This window comes from Procambarus clarkii, chromosome 63 (assembly GCF_040958095.1).
Source record: "Procambarus clarkii isolate CNS0578487 chromosome 63, FALCON_Pclarkii_2.0, whole genome shotgun sequence".
In the NCBI taxonomy this organism is placed as follows: Eukaryota; Metazoa; Arthropoda; class Malacostraca; order Decapoda; family Cambaridae; genus Procambarus; species Procambarus clarkii.
This window is the reverse complement of record NC_091212.1, coordinates 7,038,105-7,062,404: the sequence shown is the minus strand read 5'-3', so window position 1 is coordinate 7,062,404 and position 24,300 is coordinate 7,038,105. Positions and strand designations below refer to the sequence as shown.

Genomic DNA, 24,300 nt, shown 5'->3' with positions numbered 1-24,300 from the left:
TAGTCCCGACAGTTACAAAAAAAAATAATGTGGAAAAATGTCAATGTTTTGGGATTTCTTGGCAAATGAAGTGCTCGATTTCCGTTGAAAACAGACCGCCGCGCACAACGGCTTAGTAACCGAACAACAGAAGCCAAGCTGAAGAGGTCAGAGACACCAGGACCGTTGACCCTCAGGACCAATAGGAAGGCAAGCAACAGGTCAAGCACCTGCATGATTATTTTGCAAGAAGGAACAAGCTATAGGATGATGTTTTCAGAGTCCTCTCTCGACACAACACAAGAGAGCAGTGATCGTGCCAGCAAGCTCATTGCCCCTCTTGTGTGGTGGTGTTATGTCTCTCTCTTGGTCTTCCTCTAGAGTAATCTTTTCCTGTCTTTGCTCTTCACAAGGCGCCGCCGTCTTGTTCAATCTCATCTATGCACAATATGTTCAACATGAGCCTTAGTCGAGGGCCGTCATACCCAACATGAATCCTTAGGCCTGAAGGCACCAGGTATGTGTGTGTAACAAATACATGTAGTAGACATAATAGACTAAAATAAAATTGACTAGAACGGCGGGGTCCAAGAGCTAATAGCTCGATTTTGCAGATACAAATAGTAAATAAATACACACGCGCACCCACGCACATCAGTACAGGCTTAGAAATGCCTCAATACAAACTATAAACTTATACAAATCTGCTTTCATAGTTCAGCGACAAAACTCTCACAGCCCAGGGGCCAGATTCACGAAAGCAGTTACGGAAACACTTACGAACCTGTGCATTTTCTCAATCTTTTACGGCTTTGTTTACAATTATTAAACAGTTAATGAGCTCGGAAGCACCAGGAGGCTATTTATAACAATAACAGTTGAATGGGAAGTTTTCATGCTTGTAAACTATTTAATAAATGTAACCAAAGATTACAAAGATTGAGGAAAGATGTACACGTTCGTAAGTGCTTGCGTAAGTACTTTCGTGAACCTGGCCCCCTGGACCACTGGGCCAGCAGCCCGCACAAACACACCGCCTCCACGCATACAATACACATCTATGAGGCGGATATTGTATACCCGACACCTAATAACCTCTCATGTTGGGGGTCACGTGAATAACACACAAGCGAAGAAGCATGAATGGTCCCCCAAGCTAATGGGGAGAGCCAATGGGGAGGACTTGAATGAGTCCTGGCTGTCTGGGATCGAATACGCGTAATATATTAGCATATATTATATTAATTTATATTCGAGAAATTTCCGTTTTGAATGAACAGGATGTTAAAATTTATGAATGCGCCTGTGGGTTCGACCGCTGGATGGAATGGACTTGAATCGAGGACGGGTGTGTGCCTTGCCAATGACGGCACATCAGAGCTTCCATCAAAACATTCTGTTAATTGGTTGACGAAATGCACCCCCCCCCCCTCTCTCTCCTGCCATTCTTGCCAAACCCGCTGGTCAAAACATTTCAAAGTTCAGACCATTTTGTTTTTGTTTTTTTTATCAATCATGGCCGCCCGAGGTTGTTGTCTTGGGCGAGTGACTCCCAGCCTCAGCTGTTTGTTTCAGACGCAGCACCGCTCCTGTGCTTGGCAAGTTACGGGCTCACCATAGCCCGTGCTACTTGGAACTTGTTCCGAGTAGCCGAATCTATAACAACAACACTGTTTGGCTCCTCTTTTACCCCCCCCCCCCAACCCCCATCCCCCGGACCCTCCCACGCCTTTACCCCCCCTCCCCAGGGACGTCCCCCCACGCCCCTACCACCCTCTCCCCACAGGGACGTCCCCCCACGCCCCTACCCCCCTCTCCCCACAGGGACGTCCCCCCACGCCCCTACCCCCTCTCCCCACAGGGACGTCCCCCCACGCCCCTACCCCCTCTCCCCACAGGGACGTCCCCCACGCCCCTACCCCCTCTCCCCACAGGGACGTCCCCCCCACGCCCCTACCCCCTCTCCCACAGGGACGTCCCCCCCACGCCCCTACACCACCTCCCCAGGGACGTCTTCCCACGCCTCTACCCCCTCTGCAGGGACGGCCCCCTACGCCTCTACCCCCCCTCCCCAGGGACATCCCCCCACGCCCCTACACCACCTCCCCCCCCCTTTCCAATTTCCTCACCAAACTGAACCTGTGGGTGATGGTGGTGATGCTCACCTAATAATGCTTACCTGACGACACTGTAGGAGAGAGGCTCAAGTAGGTCTATTGAGACAAGATGATGCATCTCAGAGGGATAGAGGAGCTGAGGCTATGTCTATCCCCCCCCCCCCACCCCACCCCCGAGAGGGAGGTCTAGCCTAAATGGTCGGCTTACCTGTCCCTTTGTGTACCTGGCGCAGCTTGGGTTGGTTTTGTAACTTTGTTAACTCTTGGGTTCTTTTTATCCACGACTTTGTTAACTGTTGGGTTCTTGGACGGTCTCGCTTCATGCAGGTCGGCGTTCAGTCCCCGACCGTCGAAGTGATTGGGCACCATTCCTTCCCTACCCCCTTTTTTTTGGGAGTAAAGAGGAAGGAGAGGCATAGGCGAAGGGAAGTATAGAAGTGGGAAATACAGCGAGATATGAAAGCAGGCGGGCTGTCCGCCTACCTATCCCTCCCCGTTCCATCCCAAATCCTTATCCTGATCCCTTCCCAGTGCTATATAGTCGTCATGGCTTGGCGCTTTCCCGACAATTCCCTTCCCTTCTTGGGTTCTTTTTATCCACGAATTGTGTCGTTCCACTTTCGTCCAAGTGGTTGGGGATCATTCCTTAACCTCCGTCCCATCCTAAATCCTTATCCTGACAGGGGCCTGACAGTTTAGTGGACAGCGCCTGGGATACGCAATCCCAAGGTTCCGGGTTCGATCCCCCGGTGGAGGCGAAAACAAATTGGGCAGAGTTTCTTTCACCCTGATGCCCCTGTTCACCTAGCAGTAAATAGGTATCTGAGAGTTCGACAGCTGCCACGGGCCGCTTCCTGGGCAATGTGTAGCAAAAGGAGGCCTGGTGGAGGACCGGGCCGCGGGGACGCTAAGCCCCGATATCATCTCAAGATAACCCCCTCAAGATTCCAACTGATACAAAGCTGCAATGGCTTGGCGCTTTTCCCTGATAATTAAAGTCATTCCACTTTTTAACCACATGAAGAAAATCCGAACACTTCCTATGACGACGTTTCATCTCTTAGTACAGTTGGCTTCGTTCTGAACTTGCAATCGCGGATTCCGCGTTCGATTCCTGAGCGGGAGAGAAATGATGGGGACAAGTCTCCTTTCCCCCTAATGGGCCTGTTCACCTAGCAGTAAATAGCTACTCAGTATTTAGGCAACTGTAGTGAGGGGGGGGGTGCATTGTTAGGAGTGGGGGTGTGTAGTTTAACCTCAGTGGGGGGGAGGGGGGGAAGGGGGGGATCTTGATATAAGCCAACAATATATATTCACAAGCGTCCTGTCCCCAACATAACGAATGATTAAAAAGCCACAACATTTCCCCCCATTTAATAGTTTGTTATAAATTCAGCTACTGAGAACAAAAAGTTCCAGGTAGCACGGGCTATGGTGAGCCCGTGGTGGACTTACCTGGCACAGGAGCGGGCCTGGTACTGGGCCCCCCCCATTTAGGATTCACTTAACTGTTTGTTCTGGAGATGATGAACATAGCCCACTGCATGGGCAGTAAGACGCGACATCTCGTGAAGGCTTGAGCGCCAAGGACGGTAAAAGTGTATAAATCGTGACCCGGGGTCGAGGCACGGGGTCACACACCACCAGCACGAGGTCACCACGACTCTGGGTCAAATGAGGATGGCACCTCGGGTCACAGCAAGTCATTTCCGGTCCGTCTAATTGCCCAAAACTACTTGAGGGAGCCGGTCGGCCGAGCGGACAGCACGCGGACTTGTGATCCTGTGGTCCTGGGTTCGATCCCAGGCGCCGGAGAGAAACAATGGGCAGAGTTTCTTTCACCCTATGCCCCTGTTACCTAGCAGTAAAATAGGTACCTGGGTGTTGGTCAGCTGTCACGGGCTGCTTCCTGAGGGTGGAGGCCTGGTCGAGGACCGGGCCGCGGGGACACTAAAAGCCCCGAAATCATCTCAAGATAACCCAAAGTTTCCTCGCATTAAGTATTGAAGAACTATGATATATTTAATATAGAACTAAGATATATTTATATATTTACTCACTATATAATGTTGACGCTGAATATAGAACATAAAAAAACATTTCTTTTACTCTGAAATAATATCATTTTATAACTAAATTGGCTCCATCTAATTACCCAAAAGCCACATGTACAAATCATAGTAATAATATGTTTATGTCATATTCTACATTCAGCACCAACGTTAGAGTAAATATATCATATTTCCTCATTACTTACGCAAGGCTATCTTGAGGTTATCTTGAGGTTATCTTGAGATGATTTCGGGGCTGTAGTGTCCCCGCGGCCCGGTCCTCGACCAGGCCTCCACCCCCAGGAAGCAGCCCGTGACAGCTGACCAACACCCAGGTACCTATTTTACTGCTAGGTAACAGGGGCATTCAGGGTGAAAGAAACTTTGCCCATTTGTTTCTGCCTCGAGCGGGAATCGAACCCGCGCCACAGAATTACGAGTCCTGTGCGCTATCCACCAGGCTTCGAGGTCCCTATAGGACCTATAGGCTAAGAGGCTTCGGGTAATTATACGGACCCTGGTGGTGGCTGTACCAACCCTCCAGAGGTTGACAGCTTTAACTCTAACACCGGATTCAAGGACCAGTTAGATGCGCTGTTAGATCAGTTTTGACAATGTTCAGCACACACCTGCAGCTGGTGTGTTGACAAACCTCCGAAGTTGACAAACAGTCTCCGTGGTGTAGTGGTAAGACACTCGCCTGGCGTTCCGCGAGCGCTATGTCATGGGTTCGTATCCTGGCCGGGGAGGATTTACTGGGCGCAATTCCTTAACTGTAGCCTCTGTTTAACGCAACAGTAAAATGTGCACTTGGATGAAAAAACGATTCTTCGCGGCAGGGGATCGTATTCCAGGGACCGTAGGATTAAGGACTTGCCCGAAACGCTACGCGTACTAGTGGCTGTACATGAATGGAATGGTACATGAATGGAACCTGCCAGCCCACACCTAAATTACCCATAAAACAGGTTTGGGTGAAAATATGAAGACGGAGGAAATAGATTTACGGCATCCAGTTCACACTGTGTATAGTACAAGTGTTAATGTCAGCTGTGCCAACAAGCGGGTGCGCTCGCACGCACGCACGCAGTCATAGACGGGTGGTACGCGAATAAGGGGACACAGGTGGAGACTGAGTACCCAAATGAGCCACAGAGACACTAGAAAAGCCTTTTTCAGTTGTCAGAGCAGTTAACAGGTGGAATGCATTAGGAAGTGATGTGGTGGAGGCTGACTCCATACACAGTTTCAAATGTAGATATGATAGAGCCCAGTAGGCTCAGGAACCTGTACACTAGTTCAGTCCATGCACAACTGTGGATGATTTCTACAAGATGTTACGCATCATGGCTTCTAATATTGACAATCATGGTACCTTCTCCCCTTAAGGAATCAGCCCAAACAACCCTCCACCTTACCAGGCACGCCCACGGAACCCTCCACCTTACCAGGCACGCCCACGGAACCCTCCACCTTACCAGGCACGCCCACGGAACCCTCCACCTTACCAGGCACGCCCACGGAACCCTCTACCTTACCAGGCACGCCCACGGAACCCTCCACCTTACCAGGCACGCCCACGGAACCCTCCACCTTACCAGGCACGCCCACGGAACCCTCCACCTTACCAGGCACGCCCACGGAACCCTCCACCTTACCAGGCACGCCCACGGAACCCTCCACCTTACCAGGCACGCCCACGGAACCCTCCACCTTACCAGGCACGCCCATGGAACCCTCCACCTTACCAGGCACGCCCATGGAACCCTCCACCTTACCAGGCACACCCACACTGGCCCCCCACCTGACAAGGCACGCCCACACTGGCCCTCCCCCACCTGACCAGGCACGCCCACACTGGCCCCCCCCACCTGACTAGGCACGCCCACACTGGCCCCCACCTGACCAGGCCCGCCCACACTGGCCCCCCCCCCACCTGACCAGGCCCGCCCACACTGGCCCCCCCCCCACCTGACCAGGTACGCCCACACTGGCCCCCCCCCTACCTGACCAGGTAAGCCCACACTGGCCCCCCCCTACCTGACCAGGTACACCCACACTGGCCCCCCCACCTGACCAGGCACGCCCACACTGGCCCCCCACCTGACCAGGCACGCCCACACTGGCCCCCCCCCCCCCACCTGACCAGGCACGCCCACACTGGCCCCCCCCCCACCTGACCAGGCCCGCCCACACTGGCCCCCCCCCACCTGACCAGGCACGCCCACACTGGCCCCCCCCCCCACCTGACCAGGCCCGCCCACACTGGCCCCCCCCACCTGACCAGGCCCGCCCACACTGGCCCCCCCCCACCTGACCAGGCCCGCCCACACTGGCCCCCCCCCACCTGACCAGGCACGCCCACACTGGCCCCCCCCACCTGACCAGGCACGCCCACACTGGCCCCCCCCCCCACCTGACCAGGCCCGCCCACACTGGCCCCCCCCCACCTGACCAGGCACGCCCACACTGGCCCCCCCCCCACCTGACCAGGCCCGCCCACACTGGCCCCCCCCCCACCTGACCAGGCACGCCCACACTGGCCCCCCCCCACCTGACCAGGCCCGCCCACACTGGCCCCCCCCCACCTGACCAGGCACGCCCACACTGGCCCCCCCACCTGACCAGGCCCGCCCACACTGGCCCCCCCCCCCACCTGACCAGGCACGCCCACACTGGCCCCCCCACCTGACCAGGCACGCCCACACTGGCCCCCCCCACCTGACCAGGCACGCCCACACTGGCCCCCCCCCCACCTGACCAGGCCCGCCCACACTGGCCCCCCACCTGACCAGGCCCGCCCACACTGGCCCCCACAAGGGGAAGCACCGCCACCAGCTATATCGGGACACGAGGCAGCTGCCAACCAACGCGACAAGACTCGTCCTTGTCTACGCTGCTCAGACACTCATCAACCTCTCAAAAGGAATCAAAACCTCCTTGAAATTATAGAGGAAAAAGGGGGCAAGAAGAGCACCAAATGGGCACCCAAATTGGACGAAAATTGAACAATAACTGTTGGAAATAACCCGCATCTGACAGCATTTACACACGGGAGCCGGTCGGCCGAGCGGACAGCACGCTGGACTTGTGATCCTGTAGTCCTGGGTTCGATCCCAGGCGCCGGCGAGAAACATTGGGCAGAGTTTCTTTCACCCTATGCCCCTGTTACCTAGCAGTAAAATAGGTACCTGGGTGTTAGTCAGCTGTCACGGGCTGCTTCCTGGGGGTGGAGGCCTGGTCGAGGACCGGGCCGCGGGGACACTAAAGCCCTGAAATCATCTCAAGATAACCTCAAGATAAGATCCCTGGCACTCCAGATCACAAAGGTCCAGGATGCAGCTACTGAAGAGAGAGACACACAAGTCGTTCAAGACGGAAACTTAGAGGAGACAAACAAACCATAAGGCGTGAAGAGAGAAGGTGATTGACTAGTGTAGCGAACTACCCGTCACCGACGACAGTTCCCTGTTGACAACGGCACCAGTGTCGTTCATCACTACTACTTGGTTATAAAGGTTAACACACCCCCGGTGCATTATTAGTCATGCTCGTGCTCTCTCTCTCCCTCCCTCTCTCTCTCCCTCCCTCTCCCTCCCTCCCTCTCCCTCCCTCGCCCATGCAGAGAAAGAGTGCACCTGTACACACACACATTAGAAAGAATGTTTTCAGTGTCAGAGTAGTTAACTTCCTAGTGCATTTCCATTTGTTATGTGGTGGAGGCTGACTTCATACACAGTTTCAAGAGTAGATATGATAGAGCCCAGTAGGCTCAGGAACCTGTACAACTGTTGATTGACGGTTGAGAGGCGGGCCCAGAGAGCCAGAGTTCAACCCCCGCAAGCACACCTTAGGTGAGTACACACACACCCAAAACTGTGTAGTTAGTGTGTGTGTGTGTGTGTGTGTGTGTGTGTGTGTGTGTGTGTGTGTGTGTGTGTGCGCGCGCGCGCGCGCGCGAGCGAAGGCGCCGCTCACATATCTCCATAATACTTCGTCCCTCACAAAAGTCTGATCTGTTTTCGGTGTGTTAAATGTTTTTTTGTATCGCCCGGGCATGAAGGATTTGGCAACGCTGCAATTGATTATTCATTCAGTGTGGCGGCTACATATGGAGGCACGTACGGTGAGGGGGGGGGGAGAGGGGGGGTATATGTTGTTGTTATTATTGTGACCAAGGATGGTAGTGTCGTGGTGGGGGAGGGGGGGGGGATGGTAGTGTCGTGGTGGGGGAGGGGGGGGATGGTAGTGTCGTGGTGGGGGAGGGGGGGATGGTAGTGTCGTGGTGGGGGAGGATGGTAGTGTCGTGGTGGGGGAGGGGGGGGATGTACCAGCCACGTCCCCCACCCCCTGTGTAGGGGTAAACAACCCCCCACTCCCCCCCCCCCTCCCTCCCTCCGCTTCCAGCCTTGTTGACTTGTTGTTCTTCATTTTGAGCGGTCCATCTTCGTCCATCTTAGCAATTTTTTTCCTTAGAATCATTTTACGTTATTCTATCGCCCCCTTGTTCCACCATCTTCTCTGGTTTGTATTCACCTGAGGTGTGCTTGTGGGGGGTTGAACTCTGGCTCTCTGGTCCCGCCTCTCAACCGTCAATCAACTGGTGTACAGGTTCCCGAGCCTACTGGGCTCTATCATATCTACACTTAAAACTGTGTAGTGTGTGTAAGTGTAGATATGATAAGAGCCCAATAGGCTCAGGAATCTGTACACTTGTTGATTGACGTTTGAGAGGCGGGACCAAAGAGCCAGAGCTCAACCCCCGCAACCACAAATAGGCGAGTACACACACACGCACACACACTGAGTACTATTAATATCAGCCTACATGCCACTCCTGTGTGGCAACCTTCCCAGTCAACCTTGACAGTGTCCGCCACACACACACACACACACACACACACACACACACACACTTGGCAGTTCAACACAGCCAAACAAAACAAAGCAAAACACACCCGTACTCCCCCCCCCCCACCCCGCTGACTGAACCCCAAGCTTTACCTAGACGAGCTTTACACCACCTTAGATGTATCTAACTGGCTTTACCTCACGTCTTAGCGTGTACCCCGGCCCCCCCCCCCCAAGACCCGGGGGGGGCGTATACCCCGGCCCCCCCCCCCAAGACCCGGGGGGGGGCGTATACCCCGGCCCCCCCCCCCAAGACCCGGGGGGGCCGTGTTCCCCGCCCCCCCCTAAGACCCGGGGGGGGGGCCGTGTACCCCGCCCCCCCCCCCCCAAGACCCGGGGGGGGCCGTGTACCCCGGCCTCCCAAGACCACGACACCCGGTCTATTGGCATGACCAAAAGTGGCACACGTACAAATGTGGCATGACAAAAAGTGGTACACGTGCATATGTGGCATGACGAAAAGTGGTACACGTGCATATGTGGCATGACGAAAAGTGGTACACGTGCATATGTGGCATGACGAAAAGTGGTACACGTGCATATGTGGCACGACGAAAAGTGGTACACGTGCATATGTGGCATGACGAAAAGTGGTACACGTGCATATGTGGCATGACGAAAAGTGGTACACGTGCATATGTGGCATGACGAAAAGTGGTACACGTGCATATGTGGCATGACGAAAAGTGGTACACGTGCATATGTGGCATGACGAAAAGTGGTACACGTGCATATGTGGCATGACGAAAAGTGGTACACGTGCATATGTGGCATGACCTAAAATTGCACAGACAAACGGTGCATAACCAAAGTGATCAGTAATGAGAGCACAATCAGTAAGAAGTGACCTAATGGTGTAGTCGGGTAACTAACATCGCTGCTGCTGCTGCTGTTGTTGTGTGGAAGAGACGACGTCCCTGCACACACTCAAACACAACACGAGATTGTTTTTGGGGGGAGGGAGGAGGACAGAAGCTACGAGTCTACACTGATAGGTTACCGGCCAGTCATCGTTAGGAGCCGAGTGCCCATACAACAAGAGACTGAGAGCTGGAGCCACGCTCAGACACTGATTAGGGTCTAAGACTAAATATTATATATATATGCGAACAAGCCTGAATGGTCCCCAGGACTATATGCAACTGAATTATATATTATATTATATATTATATTATATATATATCCCTCTGGAACTTGGTGGCAGGTTAGTTTGTGATCGCTTCAACCATTGCTATTAGCACAGACAACTCTTACTACATTTGTATGTGAAACTTCGTCTTGAAGGCCCACGAGCTGTGAGCGTTACTGTACACTAGGCTTTAGAAGTGAGGAAGACACAAAAGTGGTCTGGGTGTAGAGGGGGCGGGTGGGCGGGGGGCAGCCTAGTGCATGAGCGGGGGTATCATACCTAGGCATTACAGAATAATTGAATGGTCAAGTGGGAATAAATCTTGATAGACAAGCCCAATGATATGTTGTCAGACAGTAACTAAGTTCGAATTGACAGGCTGACGAGGGCCGTCAGCCTGTCAAAAGTCCGTTTGCTTCAATGCCTTCAGACAATTTAAAAATAGGCGACAAAGCGAGGACAACAGCTGACAGCATCAGGCCAATTGTGGTGGTGTTGGGGGGGAGGTGGGGAAGAGGGTGGTTGAGGCTTGTCTGGGGGACTTTGTGCACTCCACAATATAACCCGTGACACCCTACAGGGCGGGACTAAGCTCCTAGGCTCCTCCTCCTATTCCTCCAGCTTAGGGGGAATAAGGTAGTTTGTATCAGACAAGGCAAGAGTGTCCCTCCCTCCCTCCACCAGCTGTCCTCGACGCAAGAACATGACAGCATTCTTAATTCTATTTTGAGATTTGTAAAGAATTGTAGCTCAGTAATGAGAGCTGGACTGGTGCACTAAAAATACTTTAATTGATCATTAGATAAATACGATGTATAGTGAACAATATTGTATATCAGATTAAATACAATCAAAAACTATTTTATCCTGCAACAGAGGAGAGGCTTTGTCGAAAGAAGCAGTTGGTAGAATTGAAGAAATTATTATAATTATATATATATATATATATATATATATATATATATATATATATATATATATATATATATATATATATATATATATATATTATATATATATTTATTTATATATCGTGACGATAATCTCCTTCAAGAGATTGAGCCTGCTCTTCCCTCCAAAATTCGTCGTTATAAATCTATATACAACTAATATGGAAGAAATATCCAACAAAGACAACATCTCCAAGGTTTGCCAGAGCGCAAAACGTATGCAGCCAGGAACACCTGCTCCACCTCGAACCGCCAAACTACCTGTCTGTCGCCTGCCCATCGCTGATTGGCTGCGGGTCCAGTTGCACCTGCCCTCCACCCACCACACTACCTGATGTCTGGGGCCACACGACCGCCAGACCTCAGAATATCCAGTGCTTTCAACAAGTTAACATGTCTCGTTGGTAGACTAAGCTGTGGCTTACGTGTACTAAGAGAGGTGGCAGCTTAAAGCCAATATTCCTGCACCCATATTTACATTGTTATACACTTGTTATTACTCACTTGTCTTAACGTAACTCTTCATTTTGCCATTTGCTTATTCTTATTATTTTGATCGATTGATTTTATGATACGAATTTGTATGTCCATTTTATTCATGTTTTGCTTTTCTAACGTAATTAAAATTTCATTGTTAAATTTACTTGTGTTTTGTGTGTCTTCCCATTACCTTACCACAGACGAAGTTCCAGATTTTCTATTTTTTGTTTCTATATGTGACGAGGCCATACCCCTAGCTTTTGAACAGCCGAACACCAACGCGTTACCGTCACAATATATATATATATTTAAAGGATGTCGAGTATTCATCAAGAAAACCCAATCTTAACAGCAGATTCAAGTTAGATAAATTAATATTAAAAATAACATACTACCACTATCAAGTATACTACGACGACTACCAGGTAGCGTCGGTTATGCCAAAATGGTCAGTTTTACAAATAGAATTTGCCGATGTATAATTTAGTCATTCTTGAAACAGAACCTGCCAAGGATGGTCCAAGAAGCCTACCGCAGGGCTCCCCTCTGCCAGCTCATGCTCCTGCTGTACCTACTCAGTACTATACTATACTCTCTGAAATTAAGTATAACTAAGTTATACTCAGTTATACTTAAGTGCAAAAAATGAAACTTACCTTTTATAACCAAATCAAATGGCAAAATTAACAAAAAAAAATCAAGATAATTAAATACAAATTAAATCTAACCTAAAGCTAACCAAGTAATGAATGTAACCAAATCGATGTACTAGGAAATAGTAGCGACTCGAGGAATTGACACAATGTCCCATTTTCTGTTTTGGGTCCTCTGATAAGTTAGCATAAGCGCACCTTAGTGTGAGAGTTTCTTATGAGTGTGTACCAGCCGTGTTGGAGCCGGTCGGCCGAGCGGACAGCACGCTGGACTTGTGATCCTATGGTCCCGGGTTCGATCCCGGACGCCGGCGAGAAACAATGGGCAGAGTTTCTTTCACCCTATGCCCCTGTTACCTAGCAGTAAATAGCTACCTGGGAGTTAGTCAGCTGTCACGGGCTGCTTCCTGGGGGGTGGAGGCCTGGTCGAGGACCGGGCCGTGGGGACACTAAAAAGCCCCGTAATCATCTCAAGATAACCAGTTCCAGCCCCGCTCCTGTGCCAGGTAAGTCCACTACGGGCTGACCATGGCCCGTGCTACCTCGAACGTTCTGCTCCCAGTAGCTGAATCTATAACACCACCAACGAGAGTTTCTTGACGAGTGGAAATCTTGAGGACCACGTGGAGGCCTGGTCGACGACCGGGCCGCGGGGGCACTAAGCCCCGGAAGCACCTCAAGGTAACCACTAGAAGAAGACTTACCTGGCGGAAGATGATGTCAGCGTCGGCGGAGTAGCGGGTGGTGTCCTCGCCACCTTGAAGGAGCACCACACTCCTGGGGGCCGGGTTATGTTTGACCAAGCGCTTGAGGAGGCGCTGGCGGTTCTCGGCGTGCAGGGTCATGGGCACCCTGAGCGTGTGCTCGCCCATGTCGAAGTAGGCGGCCCCGGCGGCGTAGCGGGGAGCTGCGGGCCTGGGGAGTGTACAGTACACGTTATCAACATGTAGTAGTTAGCACACAGTAACCCCTATGTACACACACGTGTATGGCTCCTCCTGCACCTAGCCGTGTTGCACCTAGCTATGATGCAAACTCCTGCACCTAGCTGTGTTGCAGACTCCTGCACCTGTGTTGCACCTAGCTGTGTTGCAGACTCCTCCTGCACCTAGCTGTTGTAACACCCAGGACCTCCCCCCCCCCTTAGAGTTCACACCCAGGGAAGCCTTCTCCAAGAGGTCAGCCCAGATGACCTCCGGTTTATCTTGTATATTGATTAAAAATTCCTGGGTTAGTCTTAGTCAGCATAGTTTCAAGTATGTAATATTTCATGCAAGGGAATTAGACTCCAGATTCTTATGTGTAAACATCCCTGGATCTCCCCCTTTTGGCCAGGTCAGAGGTCAGTCACACATGTAATTAATAACTCCTCTCTTGAAGAGTGTATGGTGAATGTCAAACAAGCTTATTGAAATATTTCTTGAGTGTTTGTACACGTGTGGCCGAGCTTTTACATTCTTGGGGCAGGTAGCAACAGCAGATCTCCCCCTCCCCCCTGTGGGGGTTGTATATAGAGGTCCTATAGGGACTTAGTAAGGACAGAGTGCCGGACACCGGGGTCCAGAGAGGGCTGTGAAGACCATCTCGGCCAGGGAGAGACAGGTCTTAAGGTAACGTGTGTGATCTCTGAGGTTTTGTTCCATGTCCAAATTTCGTAACTTTTTGCCAGTGTTAGAGTAGGATTTATAAGTGGTGATTGACATAATTTTGGTCTCAATAAACTCTTGTAAATTTCCCGTCTGTGTCAATTGTTGAATCCTCTTAGCCTTTTGGATATAGTGGCTGACAACTGTTTTCATAATTAATGACAGTCATAGAAAGTACTCTCCAAGTCAAGCAATGTTTCTTGCCTCGTTGCTTGATATAGTCTCAATGGTCAAAGGCAGATGGTGGCAGCGTATTTAATCCTTGTGTTAGCATTTCCTTATTGGCAGTGTACTTTGTAGTCCCGGTGTAACCATCATATGTCAGCCCATAACAGTGTTACCAAGTGCAACCAATGGGGAAGTATTACTCAGGATAAGTAGTGTTTACATTATTAGTTTAGTGTTCCATTATAGTGGTGTTACAATTGGGGGTGTTACACTGTTACAAACCCACAACACGTGAAGAATAAAGGAACCTTCAGCAGGCCTACTGGCCTACTCCAGGCAGTTCCCAATTATATCCACCCATATTTGTATTAACGTAGTTAGGTACGTCCACCCACACTCTTCATATGTCTATCCTACAATTTAAACAACCCAGCGATCCCACGGCAGTTATCAGGTAATTCGTCCCGTTTAACGAACAACCCTGTTTCCAAACCAGTATTTACCCAGGTCAATAGTTTCAATATATTTAAAAAGCCTATTAATATCCGGGTAAAAAGCCCCACCCAGGCACCTGCAAATACAGATACCTGTCACTTTACCCCAAATTTCCGAAGCTTTATAAAAAATATTAAACATACATACATACATATACATATACATATTTTATATAAAATTTTCACATTTAAAAGATAAACTTTTCCACGAAGTAACATTGAAAGTTCAACAGAGTAATCCAACATCAAATACCAGCACGAATCACTAGTCTCTCGACCTCATTTATAATTCACGGCCTAAACCAATCATCAAGCCGGACACACACGCACACACACATTGAAAAACTTTGCATCTGATCTCTGTGTAAAAGGTGTTCGACCTCCTGATTACCTCCGTATTATTATCTTTGCCTTTTACCAGAACTGCCGTAATTAGTGCCAACTGTTTATTGCTTGTTTGTCTAGTATTTGCAGCCTGTGACATTTACAAGAGGTAAATTACCCCCTGGTGAACACCTCCCAGAGTTGAGAGGCACGAGTTACAAGTAAAGGTTGCTGGGACTCAAACGTCACCGAGAACAGATTCCATAATCACGGCATACAAAATACTTACGTCTTTCCCTGTTATATTTCTAGCATGGGGGGGGGGTGGATGTTTAGTTCACTTAAGTGTCAGTCTTGCGAAGGGAACGTCGAAAATTTTGTGGGACTTTCAATGTAAATTTGGAGAGGTGTAGTTTACATGCTGGCGCTGCTTATCCTTGTACGGGTCTTACGTAGGTGGTGAATGTTATGAACGATGTTTTCTCTTGATCTCTGAAGGCTGCTCCCAGACGTGGCAACATATGCAACACCTGTTATCACCTCTTTTAGTTCATTATGTGCGAGTGTTTGCCTTAGGCTTATACTGGGGTGCTTACCTAACAGTGCTTATTGTTTGCCTTAGGTAAGCACCCGCGTACAGCCCAAGTATTTCCTTCCCTCCCTACAACTCATCTGAGTTTCCAGTGGCCAGCCATATTGCCTCATGCTGTGATTACTGAAATGCAAACATTTCTCACTTGTATATCTCGCGAAATTTTACCCGAGAATCAGTCTTGATATTGTCACCCTCCGCCCCATCCCAGCCTGTTTCATCATGGTGAAGCTCAGCTCTGGGGCCCCAGCTTGGTTATACCTCCAGCTTCGTGCTTTTAAAATACATCCGCGGCACATTTCACGCTGCGGATGTATTTCTCAGCTTCATGGTGTATAGTAATCTGAAGGTGAAGCCGTTGTGAGAAGGCGCCAAGCCAGACTGTCTTCTTGAGGCTCCTATCAGCAGTCATGCCACCTGCATAAGCAGACTGGAATGTGCATAGGCACGCCTGTGTGTACTCTTATACACGCTTGAAGGATGAGGTTTAGCTCTTGGGCCCGTATCTTTCAGCCACCGGTTTCCTGCTGCAATGGCGCCTGGCACTCTCGTTTTTCACCGCACCAACTCGTGAAAGTACATATGGAGGAGCTAGCCTGCAGCGGAGGAGGAGCTAGCCTGCAGAGGAGCTAGCTGTAACCTTCCCCTCTACCCCTACTTGCTCACTAGTCTTACACTAAAGAAGTGATCTCTTGCAGCCATTTGCCACGTGCCAGTTCCTAGTGTCCACCCATACCCAGTCACCCTTCCCTTGGGATTTATCCCAGCCAGTTTCACCCTGGTGCTGCTCGGCTCTTCATGCTAAATATTTCGGTTCTGCCTACTTTATCACTGTCTCTAGGGATCATGCATGTTGTGATCATGTCATCCATTTGCCTCTATTTCCAGCATGGTAAAGTCTCGTGCTCCCCGCCTCTACCCGCAGTTCAGTTCTACAAGTTCAGGGAACAGTCTTGTGGCAAACTTTTGACTTTATTATCTCGGCTTTGTGGTTGGTTGAGCGAGATTGTAACATTGGAGCTAAATATTCTATTACCAGCCTAGACTAACAGTGTACATTAAATATTCTATTGCCATACGTGTTTGTACAGTACGTATGCATATGTACATGTCTGTGTACATGTGTATGTACAGTACATGTCTGTGTACATGTGTATGTACAGTACGCATGCATATGTACATGTTTGTGTTCATGTACATATGCATGCGAACTGTACATGCACATGTATGTACACATATGTAGAGTATGCATGCATATGTACATGTGTATGTACACTACACATGCATATGTACTTGTATGTATACAAGTGTATGAACAGTATTCATGCATATGTATGTGTACATGTCTATGTACATGTGTATGTACACTAAGAACATAAGAACATAAGAACAAAGGTAACTGCAGAAGGCCTATTGGCCCATACGAGGCAGCTCCTATTTATAACCACCCAATCCCACTCATATACTTGTCCAACCCGTGCTTGAAACAATCGAGGGACCCCACCTCCACAATGTTACGCGGCAATTGGTTCCACAAATCAACAACCCTGTTACTGAACCAGTATTTACCCAAGTCTTTCCTAAATCTAAACTTATCCAATTTATATCCATTGTTTCGTGTTCTGTCCTGTGTTGATACTTTTAATACCCTATTAATATCCCCCCGGTTATGTCCATTCATCCACTTGTAAACCTCTATCATGTCACCCCTAACTCTTCGCCTTTCCAGTGAATGCAACTTAAGCTTTGTTAATCTTTCTTCATATGAAAGATTTCTAATTTGGGGAATTAACTTAGTCATCCTACGCTGGACACGTTCAAGTGAATTTATATCCATTCTATAATATGGCGACCAAAACTGAACTGCATAATCTAAATGGGGCCTAACTAGAGCAAGATATAGCTTGAGAACCACACCAGGTGTCTTGTTACTAACGCTGCGATTAATAAATCCAAGTGTCCGATTTGCCTTATTACGAACATTTATACATTGATCCTTTTGTTTTAAATTCTTACTAATCATAACTCCCAGATCCCTTTCGCAATCCGACTTCGCAATCACAACACCATCTAGCTCGTATCTTGTAACTCTATCATCATTACCTAACCTCAGAACTTTACATTTATCAGCATTAAACTGCATCTGCCAATCCTTTGACCATTTCAAAACCCTATCTAGATCAACTTGAAGTGATAGTGAGTCCTCCTCCGAATTAATTTCCCTACCGATTTTCGTATCATCGGCAAATTTGCAAATGTTGCTACTCAAACCTGAATCTAAATCATTTATATATATTATAAACAACAGAGGTCCCAGGACAGAGCCTTGAGGCACTCCACTTACAACATTTTCCCACTCTGACTTGATTCCATTTATACTAACTCTCTGTTTCCTTTGGTATAGCCATGCCCTAATCCAGCTTAATATAGCACCCCCAATACCATGAGACTATTTTTTTAATCAGTCTTTCATGTGGCACTGTATCAAAAGCTTTGCTAAAGTCAAGGTATACAACATCGCAATCCTTACCACTATCAACTGCCTCAACAATGCTAGAATAAAAAGATAACAAATTTGTTAAACATGAACGGCCATTTATAAAACCATGTTGCGACTCAATTATTAATTTATGTTTTTCAAGATGAAGACGAATTTTATTTGCTATTATAGATTCGAGTAACTTTCCCACAATAGACGTTAGGCTAATTGGTCGATAGTTAGACGCAAGTGATCTATCTCCTTTCTTAAAAACTGGTATCACATTAGCAACTTTCCAAAACTCTGGCACTCTGCCTGACTCTATTGATTTATTAAATATGGTTGACAGTGGGTCACAAAGCTCCTCTTTGCATTCTTTAAGCACCCTGGCAAACACTTCATCCGGCCCTGGGGATTTGTTTGGTTTGAGTTTTACTATTTGTTTAAGAACATCCTCCCTGGTAACTGCTAAACTCGTCAACCTGTCCTCGTCCCCACCCACATAGACTTGTTCGGCTGAAGGCATATTGTTAAGTTCCTCTTTAGTAAATACAGATACAAAATATTTATTAAAAATACTACTCATCTCTTCATCGCTATCTGTTATTTGACCTGTCTCAGTTTTTAATGGACCTATCCTTTCCCTAGTCTTAGTACGATATAACTGAAAAAACCCTTTAGGATTTGTCTTTGCTTGCCCTGCTATGCGAACTTCATAGTTTCTTTTTGCTTTCCTTATCTCTTTTTTAACATTTCTAACCAGTTGTATGAATTCCTGTTCTAAAGTGACCTCCCCATTTTTAATCCTTTTGTACCAAGCTCTCTTTTTACCTATAAGGTTCTTCAAATTCTTTGTTATCCACTTTGGGTCATTAGTATTCGATCTATTCAATTTGTATGGTATACTACGTTCCTGTGCTTTGTTTAGAATATTCTTAAATAAGTTATATATTGAATCCACATCGAAATCCCCATTTAAGTCACCTATCGCTGGGTTCATGTCTCGCTCCAAGACCGGCCCACACCCCATACCCAAGACTTTCCAATCAATTTGACCCAAAAAATTTCTTAGGCTATTAAAATCAGCTTTTCGAAAATCTGGCACTTTAACAGAATTTTCTCCTACTGGTCTATTCCATTCTATGCTAAATCTGATTTCTTTGTGATCACTGCTCCCTAGCTCACTCCCTATTTCGATGTCATTAATTTGCGTTTCCCTGTTTGTTAACACTAAATCTAAAATATTATTTTCCCGTGTTGGTTCCTTAATGTGTTGCGTAAGAAAGCAATCGTCAATTAATTCTAGAAAATCTTCTGCTTCACTATTCCCTGTTTTGTTCAACCAGTTTATTCCGCTAAAATTAAAGTCACCCATGACATAAATACTGTTAGATCTAGATGCTCTAGATATTTCATCCCATAGATGCTTTGCTTCCATTCTGTCTAAATTTGGTGGCCTATATATTACTCCTATTATAATATTATTAGCTTTTTCGTTTAATTCAATCCAAATAGTTTCTGTGTGTGGCTCTGTTTTGATTCCCTCTTTGAGACTACATTTCAAATTGTCCCTAACATATATGGCTACTCCACCTCCTCGTCTAATATATCTATCTGTGTGAAATAGTTTAAATCCATATATTTGATATTCAGCTAATAGTTCTCTATTTTCTACATTCATCCACGTTTCGGTAAGTGCAATAATATCTATTTTTTCTGTGCAGACAAGAGCATTTAATTCGTCAATTTTATTTCTTAGACTTCTACTGTTAGTGTAATATACCCTAAGTGAATTGTTATTTTGCGGACCTTCTCTTTCCCTGATCGTTTTGCCAATTCCTTTCTCCCACAAACACATACTTTTATTACCTCCTTCCTCCAAATCAATTCCCATACCTCTATCTACTAACAGTTTAAACCCAAACAAACACCTCTAACCACTTCTTCTAACGAGTTCGCAACAGCAACAACCCCAGCTCTCGATAGATGCACCCCATCACGAGCATACATTTCATTTCTTCCATAGAAGTGTTCCCAGTTGTCTATGAAAGATATTGCATTTGATTTGCAATATCTTTCCAGCCGGCAATTGACACCAAGTGCCCTCGATATCCATTCATTTCCCACTCCCTTTCTTGGAAGAATGCCACATATGATCGGGATTCCTCCCTTGCTCCTAACTAACTCTATGGCTGTTTTATACCTCTGAATCAGTTCCTCACTCCTAACTCGACCAACATCATTTCCTCCCACGCTAATGCAAATAATGGGATTGTTCCCATTACCAGCCATAATATCTTTCATGTTGTTTATAATATCACCAATGCCAGCTCCGGGATAGCAAACCCTTAACCTGTTCCCCCTATCTCTAGCACAAAACGTTCTATCCAAATACCTTATCTGGGAATCTCCCACAACTAATGTTTGCTTAGGTACTTCCTTTACTTTCTGAGGGGCCTGCGCTTCCTTTCTCTTCGTTGCTTTCCCTTTTGCGCGATCCACAGTCTCTCCACAGCACTCGTCCTCCAAAACGTCAAATGAATTAGAAGTTGCTATGGCGTTTGAAGGCGGCTTTATCAAAGTCTTCTTAAGGCCCCTGTCTTTCACAACTTTCACACATGTACATATGCATGTACACTATGCATGCATATGTACATGTGTGCGCACATGCACATGTTTGTATGCATGTATGTGTACGTGCCTGCATGTATGCAAAAAGAGTATATTCAGTTTCTGATTATCGGAGACAAGACTATTAGGCTTATCGAGGTTCCCCTTTACCAATTACCGATTCCCCTCCCCCCCACCCAGAAGCCACCCACAACAGTTGCCTCTCTCCCGGGTTCCTGTGAATAGCGAGATCATGAATAGAACCTGGAACCTTTAGGTTGTGTGCGTGTATGTATGCCCATGTGCATATATGTGGATGGATGCATGTAATTACCTGTATGTAGTTACAGGCCGAGAGCTACGTTCGTGGTGTCCCGTCTTCCCAGCACTCTTTGTCGTATAAAGTTTTGAAACTACTGACGTTTTGGCCTCCATGGGTGTATTCATCTAGCCGAGCTTGTGGGGGGGTTGAGCTTTGCTCTTTCGACCCGCCTCTCAACTGTCAGTCAACTGTTTACTACTTTTTTTCCCACACCACACACACCAGGAAGCAGCCCGTGACAGCTGACTAACTCCCAGGTACCTATTTACTGCTAGGTAACAGGGGGATTCAGGGTGAAAAAACTTTGCCCATTTGTTTCTGCCTCGTGCGGGAATCGAACCCGCGCCACAGAATTACGAGTCCTGCGCGCTATCCACCAGGCTACCAGGCCCCTACGAGGCCCCCATGCCCCTGTGTGTGTGTGTGTAATTACCCAAGTGTAGTTACAGGATGAGAGCTACACTCGTGGTGTCCCGTCTTCCCAGCACTCTGTCATATAACACTTTGAAACTACTGACGGTCTTGGCCTCCACCACCTTCTCACCTAACTTGTTCCAACCGTCTACCACTGTTTGCGAAAGTGAATTTTCTTATATTTCTTCGGCATCTGTGTTTAGCTAGTTTATATCTATGACCTCTTGTTCTTAAAGTTCCAGGTCTCAGGAAATCTTCCCTATCGATTTTATCAATTCCTGTTACTATTTTGTATGTAGTGATCATATCACCTCTTTTTCTTCTGTCTTCTAGTTTTGGCATATTTAATGCCTCTAACCTCTCCTCGTAGCTCTTGCCCTTCAGTTCTGGGAGCCACTTAGTAGCATGTCTTTGCACCTTTTCCAGTTTGTTGATGTGCTTCTTAAGATATGGGCACCACACAACCGCTGCATATTCTAGCTTTGGCCTAACAAAAGTCGTGAACAATTTCTTTAGTATATCGCCATCCATGTATTTAAAAGCAATTCTAAAGTTAGAAAGCGTGGCATAGGCTCCTCGCACAATATTCTTTATGTGGTCCTCAGGTGATAGAAAACTATCTAGAATCACCCTTAGATCTCTTTCTTTATCAGAATTCTTTAAAGATTTCTCACATAATTTATAGGTTGTGTGGGGGTCTATGTTCTCCTATTCCACATTCCATAACATGGCATTTATTAACATTAAATTCCATTTGCCAAGTGGTGCTCCATATACTTATTTTGTCCAGGTCATCTTGAAGGGCATGACAATCATCTAAGTTTCTTATCCTTCCTATTATCTTAGCATCATCAGCAAACATGTTCATATAATTCTGTATACCAACTAGTAGATCATTTATGTAGACAATAAACATCACTTGTGCAAGAACTGAACCCTGTGGTACTCCACTTGTGACATTTCTCCAGTCCGATACATTGCCTCTGATCACTGCCCTCATTTTTCTATCAGTCAGAAAATTTTTCATCCATGATAGAAGCTTACCTGTCACTCCTCCAATATTTTCCAGAACAACCTCTTATGTGGAACTGTCGAAAGCCATTTTTTAGGTCCAGATAGATGCAGTCAACCCAACCATCTCTTTCCTGTAATATCTCTAATATCCCACACATACACACGCGTGTGTGTGTGTGTATGTGTGGGGGGGGGTGTGTGCGCGCGCCTATAATCGCTTGTGGAAACTGCTGGCATACCCAAAATCCCTCCAGAGCATCATAACAGGTTTTCCAGCACTAGGTTTTTTTTTTTTTGTAGCCTCCAAATAACATTTCCATATGCCCGAAACGCTGTGCGTACTAGTGGCTTTACAAGATTGTAAATACCATGCTATATATTCCCACAAACCCAATGTACCTTCTTTTATATGAATAAAATAAATATCCCTATCAGGCAACGGGAGGAGGGAGGGCCAAAGCTCCCCCACCCCTACCCCCCATCGCCCGATGGGTGGGAAGGTCCCATATCCCATCAGCGGATGGATGGTGAGGTCTCCACCCTTCCCCCCCCCCCCCCCACACACACACATTGGATGAGGGGTGTATAATAACTTTTTTTTGCCCACGCGTTTAAACCCCTCCCCCCCCCCCCCCCAAACTCCCTCCACACCGGACCCTGAGCAAGGCGAAACACCGTAAACAAAAAACAAAAAACCTTGTCCAGGTAACGAGAAGACTTCCCTGCTCGCTAACGTAATACACACATTGGTTAAATCAACGTCGATAGCTTAGGAGAAGTGTCACAGTTTCTAGTATTTATCATGTAAACATAACACAAACCTACACACACACACACTCCTCAAGAGCTATTCAATAACACGTAAGATCTAATTTCCATATATGTGTTGACCAAAAAGTAACATTCCCCACCTCGTTCACTTGTCCCCAACTGACGGTAAGAGAGCAAACTGGTTTGGCGGGTCCAAAGAGCCCAAGCTCAACAAGTAGGCGAGAACAACTAAGTGAATACATTGGAGAGGCATATATAAATTATATATTATACATAATATATAGTATATAATATATATTATATAATATACATTATATAATACGTATATTACATATTATATAATATTATATAATATATTATTATGTAATATATATTATATAAATATTATTATACTAAATTATATACAAGATTATATACGTTTTTGTAGAACACCAAAACAACAAACAACTTGTTTACATGCTGCCGTTGTCAGCACCAGATAAGGAGCCGCTGATAAGCGAATCACCTGACCAGCGCTGCCACACAGCCTCCCGCACTCTCCCCATAACCTCTTTTTAACAAATTAAGCTGGAGAGAGAGAGATAGAGATAGAGATAGAGATACAGAGAATCAGTAAACACAGAATAGGTCACTGGCCTGTTGAACGCAAGAGCCACCACAAATATAATGAACATTATATTGGCGCATCTCAATCGTGTTAACGGCCCTTGGCTGCCTTCCTCGGTGCGGGGTACGAAAATAAATATCAATTTACCACTTAATATGTCTATAAATATAAAAATAACGTACACATATTTCCCCCCCAGAAAAAAATGGCTAAATCCGAGCGCAAACTTTACTTCCATGTCAAATATTCCCCAAGTCGCACTGACCAGCTGACCGTCATCCCTCCAGTGTAACCACGTGTTCTGCTCTTCACACACTACTTAGAACGTCAAAATGTAACCCAGCTACTGCCCAATCACCATAAAAGTCAATCGACGGTACAACCTCGAGCTGTCATCGCCGAGCACAGAACAAAATGTTTGAGAAACAAAACTCACGTCTTGTCGTTGGAAGCCATGGTGGGAGGAGACTCGTTGCGCACCACCGCCTCCCAGCTGTGTTGTGACGGGGGCTAGCGCGCGGGCCTCCTCCACCACCACCTCCCTCTCATTCTTATATTATTATTTACATATATACACAAGACTTTTTAC

The 24,300-nt window shown here is 47.1% G+C and overlaps 1 protein-coding gene across 1 annotated transcript in view; it reads right to left on the bottom strand.

Moving 5' to 3' along the window:
* Dip-C (dipeptidase C) overlaps positions 1–24,300 on the bottom strand; it is a 315,478-nt gene extending 291,178 nt beyond the window's left edge. Inside the window, exons 1-2 of the mRNA XM_069308676.1 lie at positions 24,148–24,300; positions 12,975–13,185 (exon numbers count right to left, since the gene is read on the bottom strand). Coding sequence (XP_069164777.1) covers positions 12,975–13,185; positions 24,148–24,167 — 231 coding nt within the window. The 5' untranslated portion in view covers positions 24,168–24,300. The remainder of the gene's footprint in view (positions 1–12,974; positions 13,186–24,147) is intronic.